The sequence below is a fragment of the Salvia hispanica genome, chromosome 1 (assembly GCF_023119035.1).
Source record: "Salvia hispanica cultivar TCC Black 2014 chromosome 1, UniMelb_Shisp_WGS_1.0, whole genome shotgun sequence".
NCBI lineage: Eukaryota > Viridiplantae > Streptophyta > Magnoliopsida > Lamiales > Lamiaceae > Salvia > Salvia hispanica.
Window position 1 is genome coordinate 3,179,310 of NC_062965.1, and position 18,413 is coordinate 3,197,722.

Genomic DNA, 18,413 nt, shown 5'->3' on the forward strand with positions numbered 1-18,413 from the left:
CTTCTTCCACTCTTGTATGAAGAAATGCATATGATCATGGCATTACACTCTGAATCCACTTCTTAATACTCATTCCCTTCTTAATACTGGGACTGTGGTGCATCTTGGCAACTATGGGTTCATAAATCCTCTTAAGCTCCTCCATCTTCTTTTTGAAAACATCAATCTTTGCAAGTTTGTTTGCCTCCAACCATTTCATAGTAGACTCGAAAGCCTTCTCTATCTTCTTCTTGTCAGCTGCTCCGATGCCGGCTGCAACTCTGGTGGCGTTCCTCATGTCGTATGCATAGTTCTCCAAAGCAATCCTTGCATTGGCCTTCTTCCTATACTCTTCGTCCTCCCTCTTGTACTTCTCTGCATCTTTCACCATCTTCTCTATTTGTTTCTCTGACAACCTGCCCTTGTAGTTGGTGATGGTGATCTTGTTCTTCAACCCAGTACCAATGAGCTCCGCTGACACAGTCACGATGCCATTAGCATCAATGTCGATGCACTCTTTGATTTGAGGAACACGTCTGGGCGCTGCTGGAATGCCTAGGAGACTGAACACACCTAGCAGATTGTTGTCTGATGCCTTGCTTCTTTCACCCTCATACACCTTAATTACTACACTGGTCTGATTGTCTTTCTCTGTGGTGAAAGTTTTCTCCATCCTTGTTGGTATAGGTGTATTCCTCGGAATAATCACGTGCATCACATCTGCAGTGCCTGCAATACCAAGAGACAAAGGAGTAACATCTGAAAGAACCACATTCTGCACCTTCTCATTGCCTTCACCACTCAACTGATTAGCAAGCACAGCAGCACCATATGCCACGGCTTCGTCTGGATTAATAGCCTTGCACGCCTCCTTCCCATTGAAAATCACCTTCAACAACTCCTGCACCTTCGGAATCCTGCTCGACCCGCCCACCAGCACCACCTCATCCACGCTGCTCTTCTCCACCTTTGCATCATTCAGGCATTTCTCAACCAATTCCATACACTTGTTGAACAAATCCATGTTGAGTTCATTAAATTTAGCACGAGTGATTGTTGAAAACAGATCAATCCCCTCAAACAAAGATTCAATCTCAATATTAGTTTGGGAAGTGGAAGAAAGCATCCTCTTTGCTCTTTCACAAGCACTCCTCAATCTCCTTATAGCTCTTGCATTCCCACTAATAGCCTTACCATTCTTCCTTTCAAACTCTTCTACAAAATGATTCATCATCCTACAGTCAAAGTCTTGCCCTCCAAGATGAGTGTCGCCAGCAACAGCCTTCACTTCAACAATTTCAGCCTCAATTGTGGCCACAGACACATCGAACGTGCCACCACCAAGGTCGAAAATCAGCACATTCTTAGCCACATCACCCCCTTTATCTAGACCGTATGCGATGGCTGCTGCAGTAGGCTCGTTGATGATCCTTATAACGTTGAGGCCAGCAATGGTTCCCGCAGACTTGGTTGCTTGGCGCTGAGAGTCATTGAAATACGCAGGCACGGTGACGACTGCATTTTTCACAGATGAATCAAGATAGGCTTCGGCTATATCCTTCATCTTGAAGAGCACCATCGAAGAGATCTCCTCAGCTGAAAACTGTTTCTCCACTCCTTTGTAGGTTACCACGATCATAGGCTTGTCGTCAGCACCAGAAACGACCTTGAATGGCCAGAGTTTCATGTCACTCTGAACCATTGGATCATTGAATTTACGGCCAATCAGCCTCTTTGCATCTGCGAAGCAAAGTAAGATATAACACATCAATTCAATGAGCAGGGGCGTGATTTGTATTTTAAAAATTGGATTTTTCTACTCCATTTACAATAGTTTTATGATTTCCAATGTTTTTCTACACAAAAACATAACGGGAAAAATAGGTTGAAGGAAGAAATAATAAGTGCATAAAGAAGAGAAAAACCAACCAAAGACGGTGTTAGTTGGAGCACTGGCGACTTGATTCGTGGCAGCTTCTCCGATGAGACGCTCGTTGTCGGTGAAAGCGACACAAGAGGGTGTGGTGCGATTGCCCTGATCGTTGGCTATGATTTCGACGCGGTTGTGCTGCCATGCTGCTACGCACGAATACGTCGTGCCTAAATCGATCCCGATCGCTCGTCCTTCCTCCTTCCCGGCCATTGATGCAATTGCAAATTAATTTAGATGTTATTTCAAATGGTGAAATATTGAACTAGAGTTTACTACGGGTAGAAGGATGTAAAAGACCTAGATAAAGCAGTAGAGGGTCCTGTGCTGTGATACGGCGCCGTTTAGGTCAACAAGTATTTAGAATTGTTGGAATTATAAACCTGCCATCAAGGCATGTGAAATCGGGTACCAGCGGATATCCGATCCGAAAATTTCGGATACCCGATCCCGCATTTCCCAAAATTAAATACCTGATACCTTATCCGAAAATAATTTCGGGTACCCAGATACCCAACTCGGGTATCCAGTCCCGATTGTAGATTTTTTTTGTATATTTTTTAAAGAAAATTAACTACAAATTTTTTGAAATACAAACTTGTAGTTCGAATTTGATACAAACTTGAAGTAGTTCTAGTTTAAGATAAAAAAAAAAAAAAAAAAAAAAAAAAAACTACTGTAAATTATTAGAAATGAAAATTTCATATCATTCATCCTTAATAAACTTCATAATTCATACCTTAACTCTAAATGTGACTTATGAGTGAAGGATTTCGGGAGTACATTTGATTTTTTAAATAATAAAATAGATACATAATTTATTAAATTTAAAAATAATTAAAAAAATTTGGTAATTTGGGTAATTTGGTATACCTGATAGGATATCAGGTTACCCAATACCCAATAATCCAAAAATTCTATACCCGAACCGATCCCGAAACCCAAAAAATTGGGTATTGGGTATCCAATTATCTGATATTTCGGGTTTGGATATCGGGTATCCAATTCCCCACATCCATTTTGACAGCCCTACTGGCATCTATGTATTCCTTCCGTCCACAAAAATAGTCTTATTTGTGAACGACAACAATTTTAATGATAAATTGTTAAAGTAAGAGAGAAGATGAGAAAAAAGTGGATAAAGCAAGTGAGGTCGGAAGAAAACATGGGTAAAAAGTACAAGAGGAGAAAAAGTGAGAAAAAATGGGTAGAAACTTTCTATTTTTAGAAATAATACTTCCTTCGTCTACGATTTAGAGAACCATTTTGCCATTTTAGTTTTTTCACGATTTATAGAGCTATTAACTTTATTCCACTTTTAGTACGTGGATCTCACATCTCACCAACATTTTTACACTCACAATCCAATATAAAACTAGTAGTAATACTTTAAATGCGTCCCACCTTCCACTCACTTTCTCCTTTTACTTTTCTCCACGAAGTCAAATAATTTCTTAAAACTCGTACCGAGTCAACATGACTTTAAATAATGGACGGAGGGAGTTGTTATCGTTGGTAATTCAAACGTCATATCAACAATTCTACATGTGCAAGCTAATTGGGCACAAAATTAGTACTCCCTTCGTCCCGCTTTAGGAGTCCCGGTTGATCAATTTTGGGCGTCCCGCTTTAGGAGTCCCGGTTGAGATAAATTAATTAAAAATGCCTACAAAGTGTTCAAAGTGGGTCTCAATATCCACTACACCTAATAAAAAAGTGTTAAAAGTGGATCTCAACATCCACTACAACATTTATTTATTAAACACTTAATTAAAAGTGGGTCCCAACATCCACTACAATATTTATTTATTACACACAAACACTTTTTTCTTAAAACATGTGCCCGACTCAACCGAGACTCCTAAAGCGGGACGGAGGGAGTATCAACCACAAAGTTGACACTGCTTGTCGAGTAGCTAATACTGTTTCTCAACGAGACACTTTAATCACCAATTACTTATTTTAATACTCCCTCCGTTTCTTCATAGTTAAGTCATTTTTCCACTTCGAGAAGTTTCTTCATAGTTGAGTCATTTCTATATATGGTAACTTTTTTCTCTTTCTTACTTTACTCTCTCTTACTATATTTACTTTATACTTTATACTTTATACTCTCTACGGTTTCCTCTCTTGTACTATTTTATCTATTTATTTAACATACTCAATATTTCTTTCTAAAACTCTGTGACGAAAAGTTTCGCCTCAACTATGGCGAAACGGAGGGAGTATTCACTTAATTATTATAACTGAGAATAAATAAATTTAAATATGAGAGATCTTTTGGTTTAAATTTACAATTGAAACTAGTAGCTCTTGATTGCAATCATTATGCTCTAACTATTATTTTAAATTAGAATATAAAATTTATTTATAATAATACTACTACTTTTAAAATAAGCTTGATGCGACTGAATATATAATCTTAATTTGTAAAATCAATATTAAACAAATTAGTACGGAGTAGTATGCTATTGTTTGATTCAATAAAGACCGTAGGCGCGGATGGTAGATAAATGAAATATTCTTTAATTAATCTTTTATAAATGAATTACAATAAATTAAGGGGCAAACAATTGAGTGTAGTTAACTCCTGATTGCAATCATTAATCATTAGGCTCAAACCATATTTGAAATAAAGGGCATTTGGCTTTATAAACCCTCCGTCATTGAATCCCCCAGTCCTACAAAAGATGTCACACTTTCCTTTTTGGTTTGTCCTACAAAAGATGTTAAACTTCCTTTTTGGAAAAAGTTCTCTCTCACGTGAATATAAAAATTATATTTTCTCTCTCCATTTAACACATAAAACAAAACCTCCTAAAATTCCATGTCGTCCCACAAGTGTGACATCTTTTGTGGGGGTGGATGGAGTATCATTTTGTCATTTTGGTATATCCACAAAAATAGAACACCCTCCGTCTACTATTTAAATAGCCATTTTGACTCGGCACGAGTTTAACCCAAAATCCCCACCTTAACACATCACAAAACAAAATTGAATAGGTGTAGTGGGGTGTGTTGGTCGGATGATAGAGTGATTTTATGCTTGAACCAAAGGTAATGAGTTCGAATCTAATTAACTTCAAATGTATTTTGGATGAAATATTACTCAAAAGTCATAACAACACAGGCTTGGAAAACCTTGAACTATTCTAATTGGTATTACACACTCTGAATCCACTTCATAATACTGGCACTGGCACTGGGACTGTGGTGCATCTTGGCAACTATGGGATTGTAAATCAGCTTAAGATCCTTAATCTTCTCTTTGAAAGCATCAGTCTTTGCAAGTTTGTTTGACTCCAACCATTTCATAGTAGACTCGAATGCCTTCTCTATCTCCTCCTTGTCGGCTGCTTCAATCCCTGCTGCACATCTGGTGTTGTTCCTCATGTCATAGGCGTAGTCCTCCAAAGCTCTCCTTGCGTCAGCCTTCTTCCTGAACTCCGCGTCCTCCCTCTTGTGCTTCTCCGCATCTTTCACCATATCCTCTTTTTCTTCCTCAGACAGCCTGCCCTTGTAGTTGGTTATGCTGCTGTTGTTCTTCACTCCAGTCCCCATGTGCTCCACTGACACATTCAAGATACCGTTCTCATCAATGTCGAAGCACACTTTGAATTTAGCATCACCTCTGGGCGCTGCTGGAATGCCTTGGAGTATGAATTCATCTAGCAAATTGTTGTCTGTTGAGTTACTTCTTTCACCCTCATACACATTAATTGCTACAATTGTCTGATTGTCCTTCCCTATGGTGACAATTTTGTCCATCCTTGTTGGTATAGGTGTGTTCCTTGGAATAATTACACACATCACATCTCCTGAGCATTGAATACCAAGAGACAAAGGAGTAACATCCTTAAGAACCACATTCTGCAGTTTCTCATAGCCTTCACCACTCAACTTGGCAGCTAGCACTGCAGCACCATAAGCCACGGCTTCGTCTGGATTAATAGTCTTGCATGCCTCCTTCCCATCGAAAAACTCCTTCAACATTTCCTGCACCTTCAGAATCCTACTTGACCCGCCCACCAGCACCACCTCATCCACGCTACTCTTCTCAACCTTTGCATCATTAAGGCACTTCTCAACCAGTTCCATACACTTGTTGAACAAATCCATGTTGAGTTCATTAAATCTAGCACGAGTGATGGTCGAAAACAGATCCATCCCCTCAAACAAAGATTCAATCTCAATATTAGTTTGGGAAGTGGAGGAAAGCATCCTCTTGGCTCTTTCACAAGCACTCCTCAATCTCCTAATAGCTCTCGGGCTCATACTAATATCCTTTTCGTTCTTCCTTTCAAACTCTTTCACGAAATGATACACCATCCTACTGTCAAAGTCTTGCCCTCCAAGATGAGTGTCTCCGGCAATAGCCTTCACTTCAATGATACCTGCCTCAATCGTGGCCACAGACACATCGAACGTACCACCACCAAGGTCGAAAATAACCACATTCTTAGCCACATTACCCTCTTTATCCAAACCGTATGCGATGGCTGCAGCAGTAGGCTCGTTGATGATCCTTACAATATTGAGGCCAGCAATGTCTCCAGCAGCCTTGGTGGCCTGGCGTTGAGAGTCATTGAAATAAGCAGAGTGACGACAACATTCTTGACGGATGATCCAAGATAGGCTTCGGCGAAATCCTTCATCTTGGAGAGCACCATTGAAGAGATCTCCTCGGCTGAAAACTGTTTCTCCTCATTTTTGTAGGTCACCACGATCATAGGCTTGTCGTCAACACCAGAAATGACCTTGAATGGCCAAAGTTTCATGTCACTCTGTACCATTGGGTCATTGAATTTACGTCCAATCAGCCTCTTTGCATCTGCGAAGCAAGGTAATAATTAATACGCCAATTAATTTGAAGAGATAACAAGTGCATGTTTGATGGGATAGATAATTCACGAAATTCTATGAACAGAAATGAATTCCATCCTTTAATGAGTTAATAACTGTTAAATTCTCTAAATCATTGTCCCACATCGGCTTGGTGATAATCCTAGCTCTTCTATATAAGTATGGATAACCCTCCCAATTACGAGGCCTTTAAGGGGTGAGTGACTCATTTCTAATAATAACCCTACATGTTAGTACTAGGTGATATATTAAGTGCATATTAGGTACGGTATATAACTCATATAAGAATAAAATTTTATTAAGAAATGACATCTTTTTCATAGAATTTCATTCCTAGATGAGTTATCTATCCATCAACATGCTTTAAGTGCATAGAAGAGAAAAACAAACCAAAGACGGTGTTAGTTGGAGCACCGGCGACTTGATTCTTGGCAGCTTCTCCGATGAGACGCTCGTTGTTGGTGAATGCGACATAAGAGGGTGTGGTGCGATTACCCTGCTGCCACGCATGAATACGTCGTTCCTAAATCGATGCCGATCGCCCGTCCTTCCCCCTCCCCGGCCATTGATGCAAACGAGTTTAGATGCTCTTTCAAACCGTGAATTTTTTAACAAGGACCTAGAGTATAGTTCACAATAGGCATGACAAGGTAAAAACCGTTTAAATAAATACCGCCGGGTTTTGTTCAACTACAATGCTAAATCATAAATATATATTGCTAATAACACAAAATATATGAAATCTATATAAAATAATTTATACTCCTATCAATTTAGTGACGACATACATTGCATTGTTATAATATTGTGCACTAAATTGTACTCCCTCCGTCCAGCATTAGGAGTCTTGGTTGACCATTTTCATCCGTCCGGCATTAGGAGTCTCAGTTAGACATTTTCATAGAAAGTGAAATAAAAATATTATAAAATAACACTAAAAAACACAAGTAAAAACAGATCCAAAGAATAAATCAAATAATAATGCAATGGGTCTCACATTCCATTATCGCACACTTCAATTATTACAAACTCAAACATTTCTTAAAACTAGCCCCCAACTCAACTGTGACTCCTAATGCCGGACGGAGAGAGTATGTATTGTTATAATATTGTGCACTAAATTGATTTAAATTACTGGCAAAACACATGTTTAAATCCTTATACTTTGATGGTTTATTTCAATAGATCTTTGTACAATTTTTCTGTTTTAATAAGTCCTTCTACTTTTATATTCGATATATTCCAATCCTTATTTAACCGAACCGTTAACTTTTCCATTATAAAATACCCCATCATATATTAATTATTTAAATATATTTCACCTAATATCCTAGTTGGAAAGTTAACTTTGATTTATTTAACTGAACTGTTAACTTTGATAACTTTTCCAATTTATTTAACTGAACCGTTAACTTTGATTTAAATATTTAATAAATAATGTGTTATTTTATTATAACAGAAAAGTTAACGGATGCGTTAAATAAGGATTGGAATATATCGAATATAAAATTATAAGAACTTACTAAAATAGAAAAATTGTTTTAGGATCTATTGAAATAAACAATCAAAGTACAATGACTTAATAATATATTTAAATATTTAATAAATAATGTGTTACTACCTCCGTCCATGAAAATTTATCCCATTTTTTCATTACATAGATAACTTTTCCAATCCTTATTTAACTGAACCGTTAACTTTGATTTAAATATTTAATAAATAATGTTTTATTTTATTATAACAGAAAAGTTAACGGATGCGTTAAATAAGGATGGGAATATATCGAATATAAAATTATAAGAACTTACTAAAATAGAAAAATTGTTTTAGGATCTATTGAAATAAAACAATCAAAGTACAATGACTTAAGAATATATTTAAATATTTAATAAATAATGTGTTACTACATTCGTCCATGAAAATTTATCCCATTTTTTCATTTCCGTCCGTCCTCCAAAATTTGTCCCATTTTACTTTTACCATTTTTGGTAGTGGACTCCTTATTCCACTAACTCATTCCTACTCACATTTTATTACAAAACTAATATATAAAAGTAGGACCCACAATCCACTAACTCTTTCAACTCACTTTCCATTACATTTCTTAAAACCCGTGCTCGGTCAAACCGGGACAAATTTTCGTGGACGGAGGTGGTATTTTATAACGGAAAAAGTTAACAGATGCGTTAAATAAGGATTGAAATATATCGAATATAAAAGTACAAGAACTTACTAAAATAGAAAAATTGTTTAAGGATCTATTGAAATAAACAATCAAAGTCAATGCATTAAAGGATATGTTCAGCCTAAATTATTTTACATAAATTTCATAGATTTTGTGTTATTAGAAATATATATTTATGCTTTAGCATTGTAGTTGAACAGAACCTACAGTATATATCACAGCACATTGTACTCCATCCGTTAAACAAAAATATGCACTTTTGATTGGGTATGAGTTTTAATGTATATTAATTTTGATTGGGTATGAGTTTTAATGTATATTAATTAGTAAAATAAAAGAGAAGTAAAAAGAGTAATTAATTAAAGTATTATTAGTAGAAAATGAGTCCCACCTTATTAAGAAAAATTGTTTACAAATTTAGAAAGTGAATATGCTTGTGGGACGGAGAAAGTATATATTTACCAATTTAAATTATTTTTAAATTGAAAATAATTTTATGAGATTATCATTTCAGTACAATTATTGCAATTGCTCCTGGGGATAGTTTCTAGGTGCATTCAAATAGTATTACTTTAACGGAAGAGAAATTCCAAGAATTTGTTGCAGGAGAGATTACATAGAACGTTTGGGAAGAAGACAGAGAAAGAAAATTGGAGGATAATAAATTAAAAAAAGAAAACAAAATAAGATATTGATGATGTGGCATATCAAATCTCAGCAGCACTATACCCTTTTTAATTACTCCATCCGTCATATTTCAAGTGATTGATTTCTTTCGGACATAAGAATTAAGAAAATGATATATATTGAATTAAAGTGGAGAGAATAAAATATGAGAAATGAAAAAGTAAGAGAGATAAAAATAAAGAGTAAAGGTCCTTTTTGGTCCTTAACATATGACGATTTTTCCATAACATTATCTTTTGAATTATTTGATTCTTAATAAATACAAATCGGTCACATTTGGTCCGAAATGGATGGAGCTGTTAAAAATTAACGGTCAAAGAATTTTAAATCAATTTTAATTAATGTCTAATAACTAATTAACCAAAATCTGACCGATTTTTATTAGTTATTATTAAAATTGATTTAAAATTCGTTGACCGTTAATTTTTAACAGTTCCGTCAATTTCGGACCAAATGTAACCGATTTTTATTTGTTAAGGACCAAATAATTCAAAAGATAATGTTATGGACCAAAATAAAAAAAATTGTCATATTTTAAGGACCAAAAAGGAAATTTAGTCAAAAATAAATGAGGTAACAAAGAGGGAATATAAAGTAAGAGATGATTGAAATTTTGTTTTTAGCTAAATAAGAAAAATGAACAATTATAGTGGGATAGCTCAAATGGACTTAAACTAAAAAGAAGTGCATCATAATAACCCGAAAGCTTTGCAAACCATAAACTAAACTAATTGACTAATTAAATTAAATCGACCAACACTTGCTCTTAATAAAAGGAAATTAAAGAGACAATGCACGCGATGACAAGATCATGGCATTACACTCTTAATCCAATTCTTGATACTACTTCTCTGCCTTTCAATACTTGGGCTGGGACTGTGGTGCATCTTGGCAACGATGGGATTGTAAATCAGCTTAAGCTCCTCCAACTTCTCTTTGTAAGCATCAACCTTTGCAAGTTTGTTCGACTCCAACCATTTCACAGTAGACTCGAACGCCTTCTCTATCTTCTTCTTGTCTGCTGCTCCAATCCCGGCTGCACATCTTGTGGTGTTCCTCATGTCGTAGGCGTAGTTCTCCAAAGCATTCCTTGCATCAGATTTCTTCCTGTACTCTTCGTCCTCCCTCTTGTACTTCTCTGCATCTTTCACCATCTTCTCTATTTCTTTCTCAGATAGCCTGCCCTTGTAGTTGGTTATGCTGATTTTGTTCTTCACTCCAGTCCCCACGTGCTCCACTGACACATTCAAGATACCGTTCTCATCAATGTCGAAGCACACTTTGAATTTAGCATCACCTCTGGGCGCTGCTGGTATGCCTTTGAGTTTGAATTCACCTAGCAGATTGTTGTCTGTTGCCTTGCTTCTTTCTCCCTCATACACTGTAAACCTCACACTGGTCTGATTGTCATATGTCGTGTGGAAATCTTTCCTCTCTTTCCTTGTTGGGATTGGTGTATTCCTTGGGATAATTACCTTCATCACATCTCCATTGCATTCAATACCAAGAGACAAAGGGGTAACATCCGAAAGAACCACATTCTGCACTTTCTCATTGCCTTCACCATTCAACTTGGCAGCCAGCACTGCAGCACCATATGCTACGGCTTCATCTGGATTAATGCTCCTGCACGCCTCCTTCCCATTGAAAAACTCCCTCAACATCTCCTGCACCTTTGGAATCCTACTTGACCCACCCACCAGCACCACCTCATCCACACTCCTCCAATTCATCTTTGCATCACTCAGGCATTTCTCAACCATTTCTATACACTTGTTGAACAAATCCATGTTGAGCTCATTAAATTTAGCACGAGTGACAGTCGAAAACAGATCAATCCCCTCAAACAAAGATTCAACCTCAATATTAGTTTGGGAAGTGGAGGAAAGCATCCTCTTGGCCCTTTCACAAGCACTCCTCAATCTCCTAATAGCTTTTGGATTCATACTAATATCCTTACCGTTCTTCCTTTCAAATTCTTTCACGAAATGATTCACCATCCTACTGTCAAAGTCTTGCCCTCCAAGATGAGTATCACCGGCAATAGCCTTCACATCAATGACACCCGCCTCAACTGTGGCCACAGACACATCGAACGTGCCACCACCAAGGTCAAATATCAGCACATTCTGAGCCACATTACCCCCTTTATCTAGACCGTATGCGATGGCTGCAGCAGAAGGCTCGTTGATGATCCTTACAACGTTGAGGCCGGCAATGGTTCCAGCAGACTTTGTTGCCTGACGCTGAGCGTCATTGAAATAAGCAGGCACCGTCACGACAGCATTCTTCACAGATGATCCAAGATAAGCCTCGGCAATATCCTTCATTTTGGAGAGCACCATTGAAGAGATCTCCTCAGCTGAGAACTGTTTCTCCTCTCCTTTGTAGTTCACTACTATCATAGGCTTGTTGTTGTCCGTGGGGTGAGGAATGACCTTAAATGGCCATTGTTTCATGTCACTCTGAACCGTTGGATCGTTGAATTCATGTCCAATCAGCCTCTTTGCATCTGCGAAGCAAAGTAAGAATCAGTAACGCCGTCAATTCGAGTAATTCTTATTGTGAAAATAGGATTTCTGGACTCCACTTACAGTTAGTTTTATGATTTCCGTTGTCATTATACTAGCTTAGATAAGTATTTATTAAGTAATATAATTAGAGATTTAGAGTATTGTGAGAATAGTTCACCAGGAAAAGTAACTTGAACGAACATAATAAGTGCTTTAAGGAGAAAAAACCAACCAAAGACGGTGTTAGTTGGAGCACTGGCGACTTGATTCTTGGCAGCTTCTCCGATGAGACGCTCGTTGTCGGTGAAAGCAACACAAGAGGGTGTGGTGCGATTGCCCTGATCGTTGGCTATGATCTCGATGCGGTTGTGCTGCCATGCTGCCACGCATGAGTATGTCGTGCCTAAATCGATCCCGATCGCCCGTCCTGCCCCCTCCCCGGCCATTGTTGCAAACGAGTTTAATTATATGCTCTTTTAAACAGTTAAATTTTGAACAAGGAACTCTGAATTCACGTAGATATATACGAGAAGGTAAAAACCTAGTTACTTTTATTAGGGTTAGGGTTTAGGAGTTGAAAGGGTGGGAATAAATTGGATGGTAATGTGCTATTATACGGCGGAGTTTGATCTAATTAGAGTATCTTAAGAGAACGGGAAGAAGGAAATTAATAAAGTATATTTAAGGTAAATATAATTTGTTAAAAAGTAGTGAGGAGAACGGGAAGAAGGAAATTATGAAAGTATATTTAAGGTAAATATAATTTCTTAAAAGGTAGTGAGTCCACAAGGAAACAAGGTAAATCAAAGGGGTAAATAATTGCTATATTTACCTTTTATATGAAGAAGAGGTAAATATGAATATATGATATCTTTTCTAATAATCTTTCCATTAGGGAATGCGTTTTATAAAGAAACTATATATTGTATGATAATTAACTAAATCGAAAAGGATTTGGGTAAGAGGTGGAATGGGCCGGCATAGGTTTTCAAGCCTATTACAGAATACAGAATATTCAATTATTACTACTCAATGACAAAGAGGAAAACACAGAAAAGAAAAAAGAAAACAAGTGCAAGATCAAGACCTTACACATTTGCTATTAGCTAATCCACTTCTTCCATAGTGAATTTGGTACAAAACACTGCTGCGAAGGGTTTGTAAATCCTCTTAAGCTCCTCCATCTTCTTTTTTAAAGTATCTCAATTGCATATGTTCGAAGATGTTTGGATGATAAAATTTAATAATTTTTATTTAAGTTTTCATATATGTTGATAAACATATTTTTATCAATAAAAGTATCGAATATTCTTAATATAATGTATATACAATATCAATAAAACTGTGTTGATATTTTTTTTGTACTTGTTGAGATTCCCATGTCAGTTGATATTTGTAATACACTATGTCGATATAAAAAAACAAGAAAATTATAATATGTTAATTAAATGATGATCTTACATTTTTATGATAAATGATATATATGTCCCACATTCTATTAACTCATTATACTCACATTTTATTTAAAACTATATACAGTATATAAATGGGACCATATTTCACTAACCTTTTTCTCATCCACCGTTGTTAATATTTGCTAGAACTTGCGCCAAAAAAAAGAATGACTCTTATTCGTGAACGGATAGATTATTGTCCAAATCAAGAAAGCTTCATTTAATTAGTGATCAATTTATTTCAATTTATTTGCTGGTGATGGTTAAATACATTTATTAACGTGATAAATTGTTGGGAAGTGGAATACACAGGAAGTGGAAGAGACATGCCATTCCTACTTACTTATTGCTCCTCTTTTCAATTCACTCGTATTACCGCCCGTGCTATGCACGGGTCATAAAATTTTTCAAATAATGAAGATAAATTTTAACATGAGCGAATTAAAATTAAAAAAAAAAATCAGAGGACAAATGGAGTATAATGATGTTTATAGTTAAGAACATGTAAACAATTCAAAACATAAGAGCATTCCCAATGGTACGGCGATAACACTCGGCGATTTTTCGCCGAAAATCGCCGAGTTATCGCCGACCGTTGGGAGTGTTTCGGCGTTAATTCGGTAGAATTAACGCCAACTCCCGTTTCATCGCCGAATCATCTGCGCCCACTGTAGGCGCGATTCGGCGATTTTTCGGCGTTTTTTTTTTTAAATCTTTATTTTTTATGATTTTTTATTTGTATTTTTTTTTCTCGTTGTATTATATTTTCCAATGATTAATACAACGATGAATTGTTCATTATAAATCTATTTATTAAACACATTTGTAGGAAAACTTAAACAATATTAGTGATGATGTAAAAATGAAATGTTGAGTTAGGGAAAAATAAGGGAGAAACCATTGGAGCAGTTGGCTAAAAACTGGGGATAAATTTTGGTGCTGATGTGGCAGGAGTTAGGGAGAAATAAGAGAGTTTTTAGGGAGAACATTGGGAATGCTCTAATAGACAATAACAAAAAAGAGAAATATACTTCTCTCATCCCACTTTAAATAAAGTATTTCATATTCGGCAAACGATTTTATACACTTTTAATTTATGATGAGTTGTGTAAAATAAAATAAAACTGAGGAAAAAGAGGAGGAGATAATGATGCATAAAATTAAAAATTTGTTAATTAGAATAAGATAAATAAATGAAACCTTATTACGTATAAATATATAAAAACACATTTCAATAATTTTCAAAATAAAAAATAATCGTACCGACTTTAAAGATCAGGAATGTACTGCTCCATAATAGTAACACTTTACAAAATAAGATAAAAACCTGTTCTAATCAAAATATGTATTTGTTATTTCCAAGAAAATATTTACTTTATTATTGTAATCAATTGAGTGGATTATAAGCCCCTTTTCATATTTCCTTGTCAATTTTTTTTGAATTGCACAAAAGAGTTAAGCCATATAGAAAGTTAGAAACCTATATAGTACTACTGTCCCTGAAAATTTGATACAGTATACTATTTCAGTTCGTCCCTAAAAATTTGATACACTTCACTTTTACCATTTTTTATAGTGGACCTCATATTCCACTAACTCATTCCTACCCACATTTTATTATAAAACTAATACTTTAAAAGTAGGACCCACCTCCCACCAACTTTTTCAACTCACTTTTCATTATATTTCTTAAAACTCATGTCGGGTCAAAGTGTATCAAATTTTGGGGGACGGAGGTAGTAATAGACACTATCATTTATTTTTGGGTATGTCTCCACTCTCTATGCTCTAGTTGACACCCTCGTCGTCTTATTTATTTAGTTGATACGAGTAATATCCTATCACTCCACGTCTCCACCTCCTCCCTTAGCAGACTAATTGGACAAGGAAATGTACTTTCCCAACCAATAAAAAAGACACCCAAATTCCCCACCTTTACGCATAACAAATCAAATTTGAGTAGGTGTAGTTGTGTTGGCCGGATGATAGAGTGGTTGATGCTTGAACCAAAGGCCATGAGTTTGAATCAACCGTGACGTGACTGTTAATTTTATGTTTATTTCCAAACAAAAACAAAATAATAAGGAAAATGCCTATAATACTTTTTCGAATATAATAATCTAAAGAAGTAATAACAATTCATACTTTGTCGAACAAAATACAATGTTAGCAATGAAAATAAAGCAAAGAGACAAATTCATATCACGATTGAAACGTAAAACTCGAATTAAAAGTTTATTAATTTTGTAAATGTGTAAAAAGAACATAAACCAACAAATTAATTGACAAAGATGAAAACACAGAAAAAAAAAAAAGACACCGCACATGAACATGCCCTTGGACATTTGCTAATAACTAATCCACTTCTTCAATAGTGGATTATGGGTTGCTGTGTTGCATCATGGCTTCAATGGGTTTGTAAATCCTCTTAAGCTCCTCCATCTTTTTTATGAAAGCATCAACCTTTGCAAGTTTGTTCGACTCCAACCATTTTACAGTAGACTCAAACGCCTTCTCTATCTTCTTCTTGTCGGCTGCTCCAATCCCGGCTGCACATCTGGTGTTGTTCCTCATGTCGTAGGCGTAGTTCACCAAAGCTTTCCTTGCATCAGCCTTCTTCCTATACTCTTCGTCCTCCCTCTTGTACTTCTCTGCATCTTTCACCATCTTCTCTATTTCTTTCTTAGACAGCCTGCCCTTGTAATTGGTTATGCTCATCTTGTTCTTCAACCCAGTACCAATGAGCTCCGCTGACACACTCATGATACCATTTGCATCAATGTCGATGCATTCTTTGATTTTAGGAACTCTTCTGGGTGCCGCTGGAATGCCTTGGAGACTGAATACTCCTAGTAGATTGTTGTCTAATACCTTGCTTCTTTCACCCTCACACACCTTAATTGTTACACCTGTCTGATAGTCCTTCTCTGTGGTGAAAATTTTCTCCATCCTTGTTGGTATAGGTGTATTCCTCGGAATAATCACGTGCACCACATCTGCAACGCCTGCAATCCCAAGAGACAAAGGAGTAACATCTGAAAGAACCACATTTTGCACCTTCTCATTGCTTTCACCACTCAACTTGGCAGCCAACACTGCAGCACCATACGCCACTGCTTCGTCTGGATTAATAGCCTTGCACGCCTCCTTCCCATTGAAAATCACCTTCAACAACTCCTGCACCTTCGGAATCCTACTCGACCCGCCCACCAGCACCACCTCATCCACACTCCTCCAATTCATCTTTGCATCACTCAGGCATTTCTCAACCAGCTCCATACACTTGTTGAACAAATCCATGTTGAGCTCATTAAATTTAGCACGAGTGACCGTTGAAAACAGATCAATCCCCTCAAACAAAGATTCAACCTCAATATTAGTTTGGGAAGTGGAGGAAAGCATCCTCTTTGCCCTTTCACAAGCACTCCTCAATCTCCTCAAGGCTTTTGGATTCATACTAATATCCTTACCGTTCTTCCTTTCAAACTCTTTCACGAAATGATTCACCATCCTACTGTCAAAGTCTTGCCCACCAAGATGAGTATCTCCAGCTATAGCCTTCACTTCGATGATACCCGCCTCAATCGCAGCCACACACACATCAAATGTGCCACCACCAAGGTCGAAAATAAGCACATTCTTAGGCACATCACCCCCTTTATCTAGACCGTATGCGATGGCTGCAGCAGTAGGCTCATTGATGATCCTCACAACGTTGAGGCCGGCAATGGTTCCAGCATCTTTGGTAGCGCGACGCTGAGAGTCGTTGAAATAAGCAGGCACGGTGACGACAGCATTCTTGACGGATGAACCAAGATAGGCCTCAGCAATATCCTTCATCTTAGACAGCACCATCGAAGAGATCTCCTCAGCTGAAAACCGTTTCTCCTTCCCTTTGTAGCTTACTACTATCATAGGCTTGTTGTCAGTAGGGTGAGGAATGACCTTGAATGGCCATAGTTTCATGTCACTTTTAACCATTGAGTCATTGAATTTACGGCCAATCAGCCTCTTTGCATCTGAAGAGAGAAATAATAAACATTAACTATAGTAGAGATAGAGATTAGAAAGAATGCAACAACTCTTAGGGCAGGAAAAAAAAAAGAATATTTCAAGAATAAATTCTTACATATAATAGGATACAAATAGAAATAGTACTTATTATTTAACTTTGTGAAGAAAATTTTACTCATTCGCTTCTCCAATCTCTCTATCACAAAACACAAGTAGTTTATTTATTTATTTATTTTTATAAATATTTCAATTGTTATTGTCTTTTACTACCAGTATTAATTAGTTTTTATTCCATTGTACTAAAGTAAGTACATGAATGTTGAGATAGTGACTACTAACTAGTAAGTGCTAGAAGAGAGAGAGCGCTAACCGAAAACGGTGTTAGTTGGAGCACTGGCGACTTGATTCATGGCGGCTTCTCCGATGAGACGCTCGTTTTCGGTGAAAGCGACGCAAGAGGGCGTGGTGCGGTTGCCTTGATCATTGGGTATGATCTCGACGCGGTTGTGCTGCCATGCTGCCACGCACGAATAAGTCGTGCCCAAATCAATCCCGATCGCCCGTCCTTCCTCCTTTCCGGCCATTGATCCAAACGAGTTTAGTTGCTCTTTGGAACTACTACAATACGTATGTGCAAAGTATAAAACTAGTTCATATATATAGGCAGATTTTAATAGCACATGTTGAGAGAGTCCTTGTCCTACATGGATTTATTTAACTGTCTTAATTAATTACGGATAGATAGATTTTGATATCTATCAACTATAGGATTTATTTGGACCTTTTAA

General features: G+C 36.8%; 2 protein-coding genes and 1 pseudogene across 3 annotated transcripts; all 3 read right to left on the minus strand.

The window, feature by feature from the left end:
• Positions 1 to 34: 34 nt before the first annotated feature.
• On the minus strand, positions 35 to 6,717 carry LOC125207834 (annotated as a pseudogene).
• A 3,695-nt stretch (positions 6,718 to 10,412) lies between these two features.
• Positions 10,413 to 12,603, minus strand: LOC125207872 (heat shock cognate 70 kDa protein-like). 2 transcript variants are annotated; one of them, XM_048107385.1, is made up of 3 exons: positions 12,390 to 12,603; positions 11,192 to 12,156; positions 10,413 to 10,798 (listed from the first exon to the last, which is right to left on the minus strand). In XM_048107385.1, the coding sequence occupies exons 1-3, from the start codon at positions 12,601 to 12,603 to the stop codon at positions 10,454 to 10,456; spliced, it is 1,524 nt and encodes a 507-aa protein (XP_047963342.1). In that variant the 3' UTR covers positions 10,413 to 10,453. The 2 variants fall into 2 exon arrangements, with proteins under 2 accessions (XP_047963342.1, XP_047963334.1); XM_048107377.1 differs by having other exon boundaries at positions 10,413 to 12,156.
• Positions 12,604 to 15,953: 3,350 nt separating this feature from the next.
• Positions 15,954 to 18,209, minus strand: LOC125207888 (heat shock cognate 70 kDa protein-like). Its single transcript, XM_048107397.1, has 2 exons — positions 17,996 to 18,209; positions 15,954 to 17,630 (listed from the first exon to the last, which is right to left on the minus strand). Exons 1-2 carry the CDS (start codon positions 18,207 to 18,209, stop codon positions 15,991 to 15,993), a joined length of 1,854 nt encoding a protein of 617 aa, XP_047963354.1. The 3' UTR covers positions 15,954 to 15,990.
• Between the last annotated feature and the right edge of the window lie 204 nt (positions 18,210 to 18,413).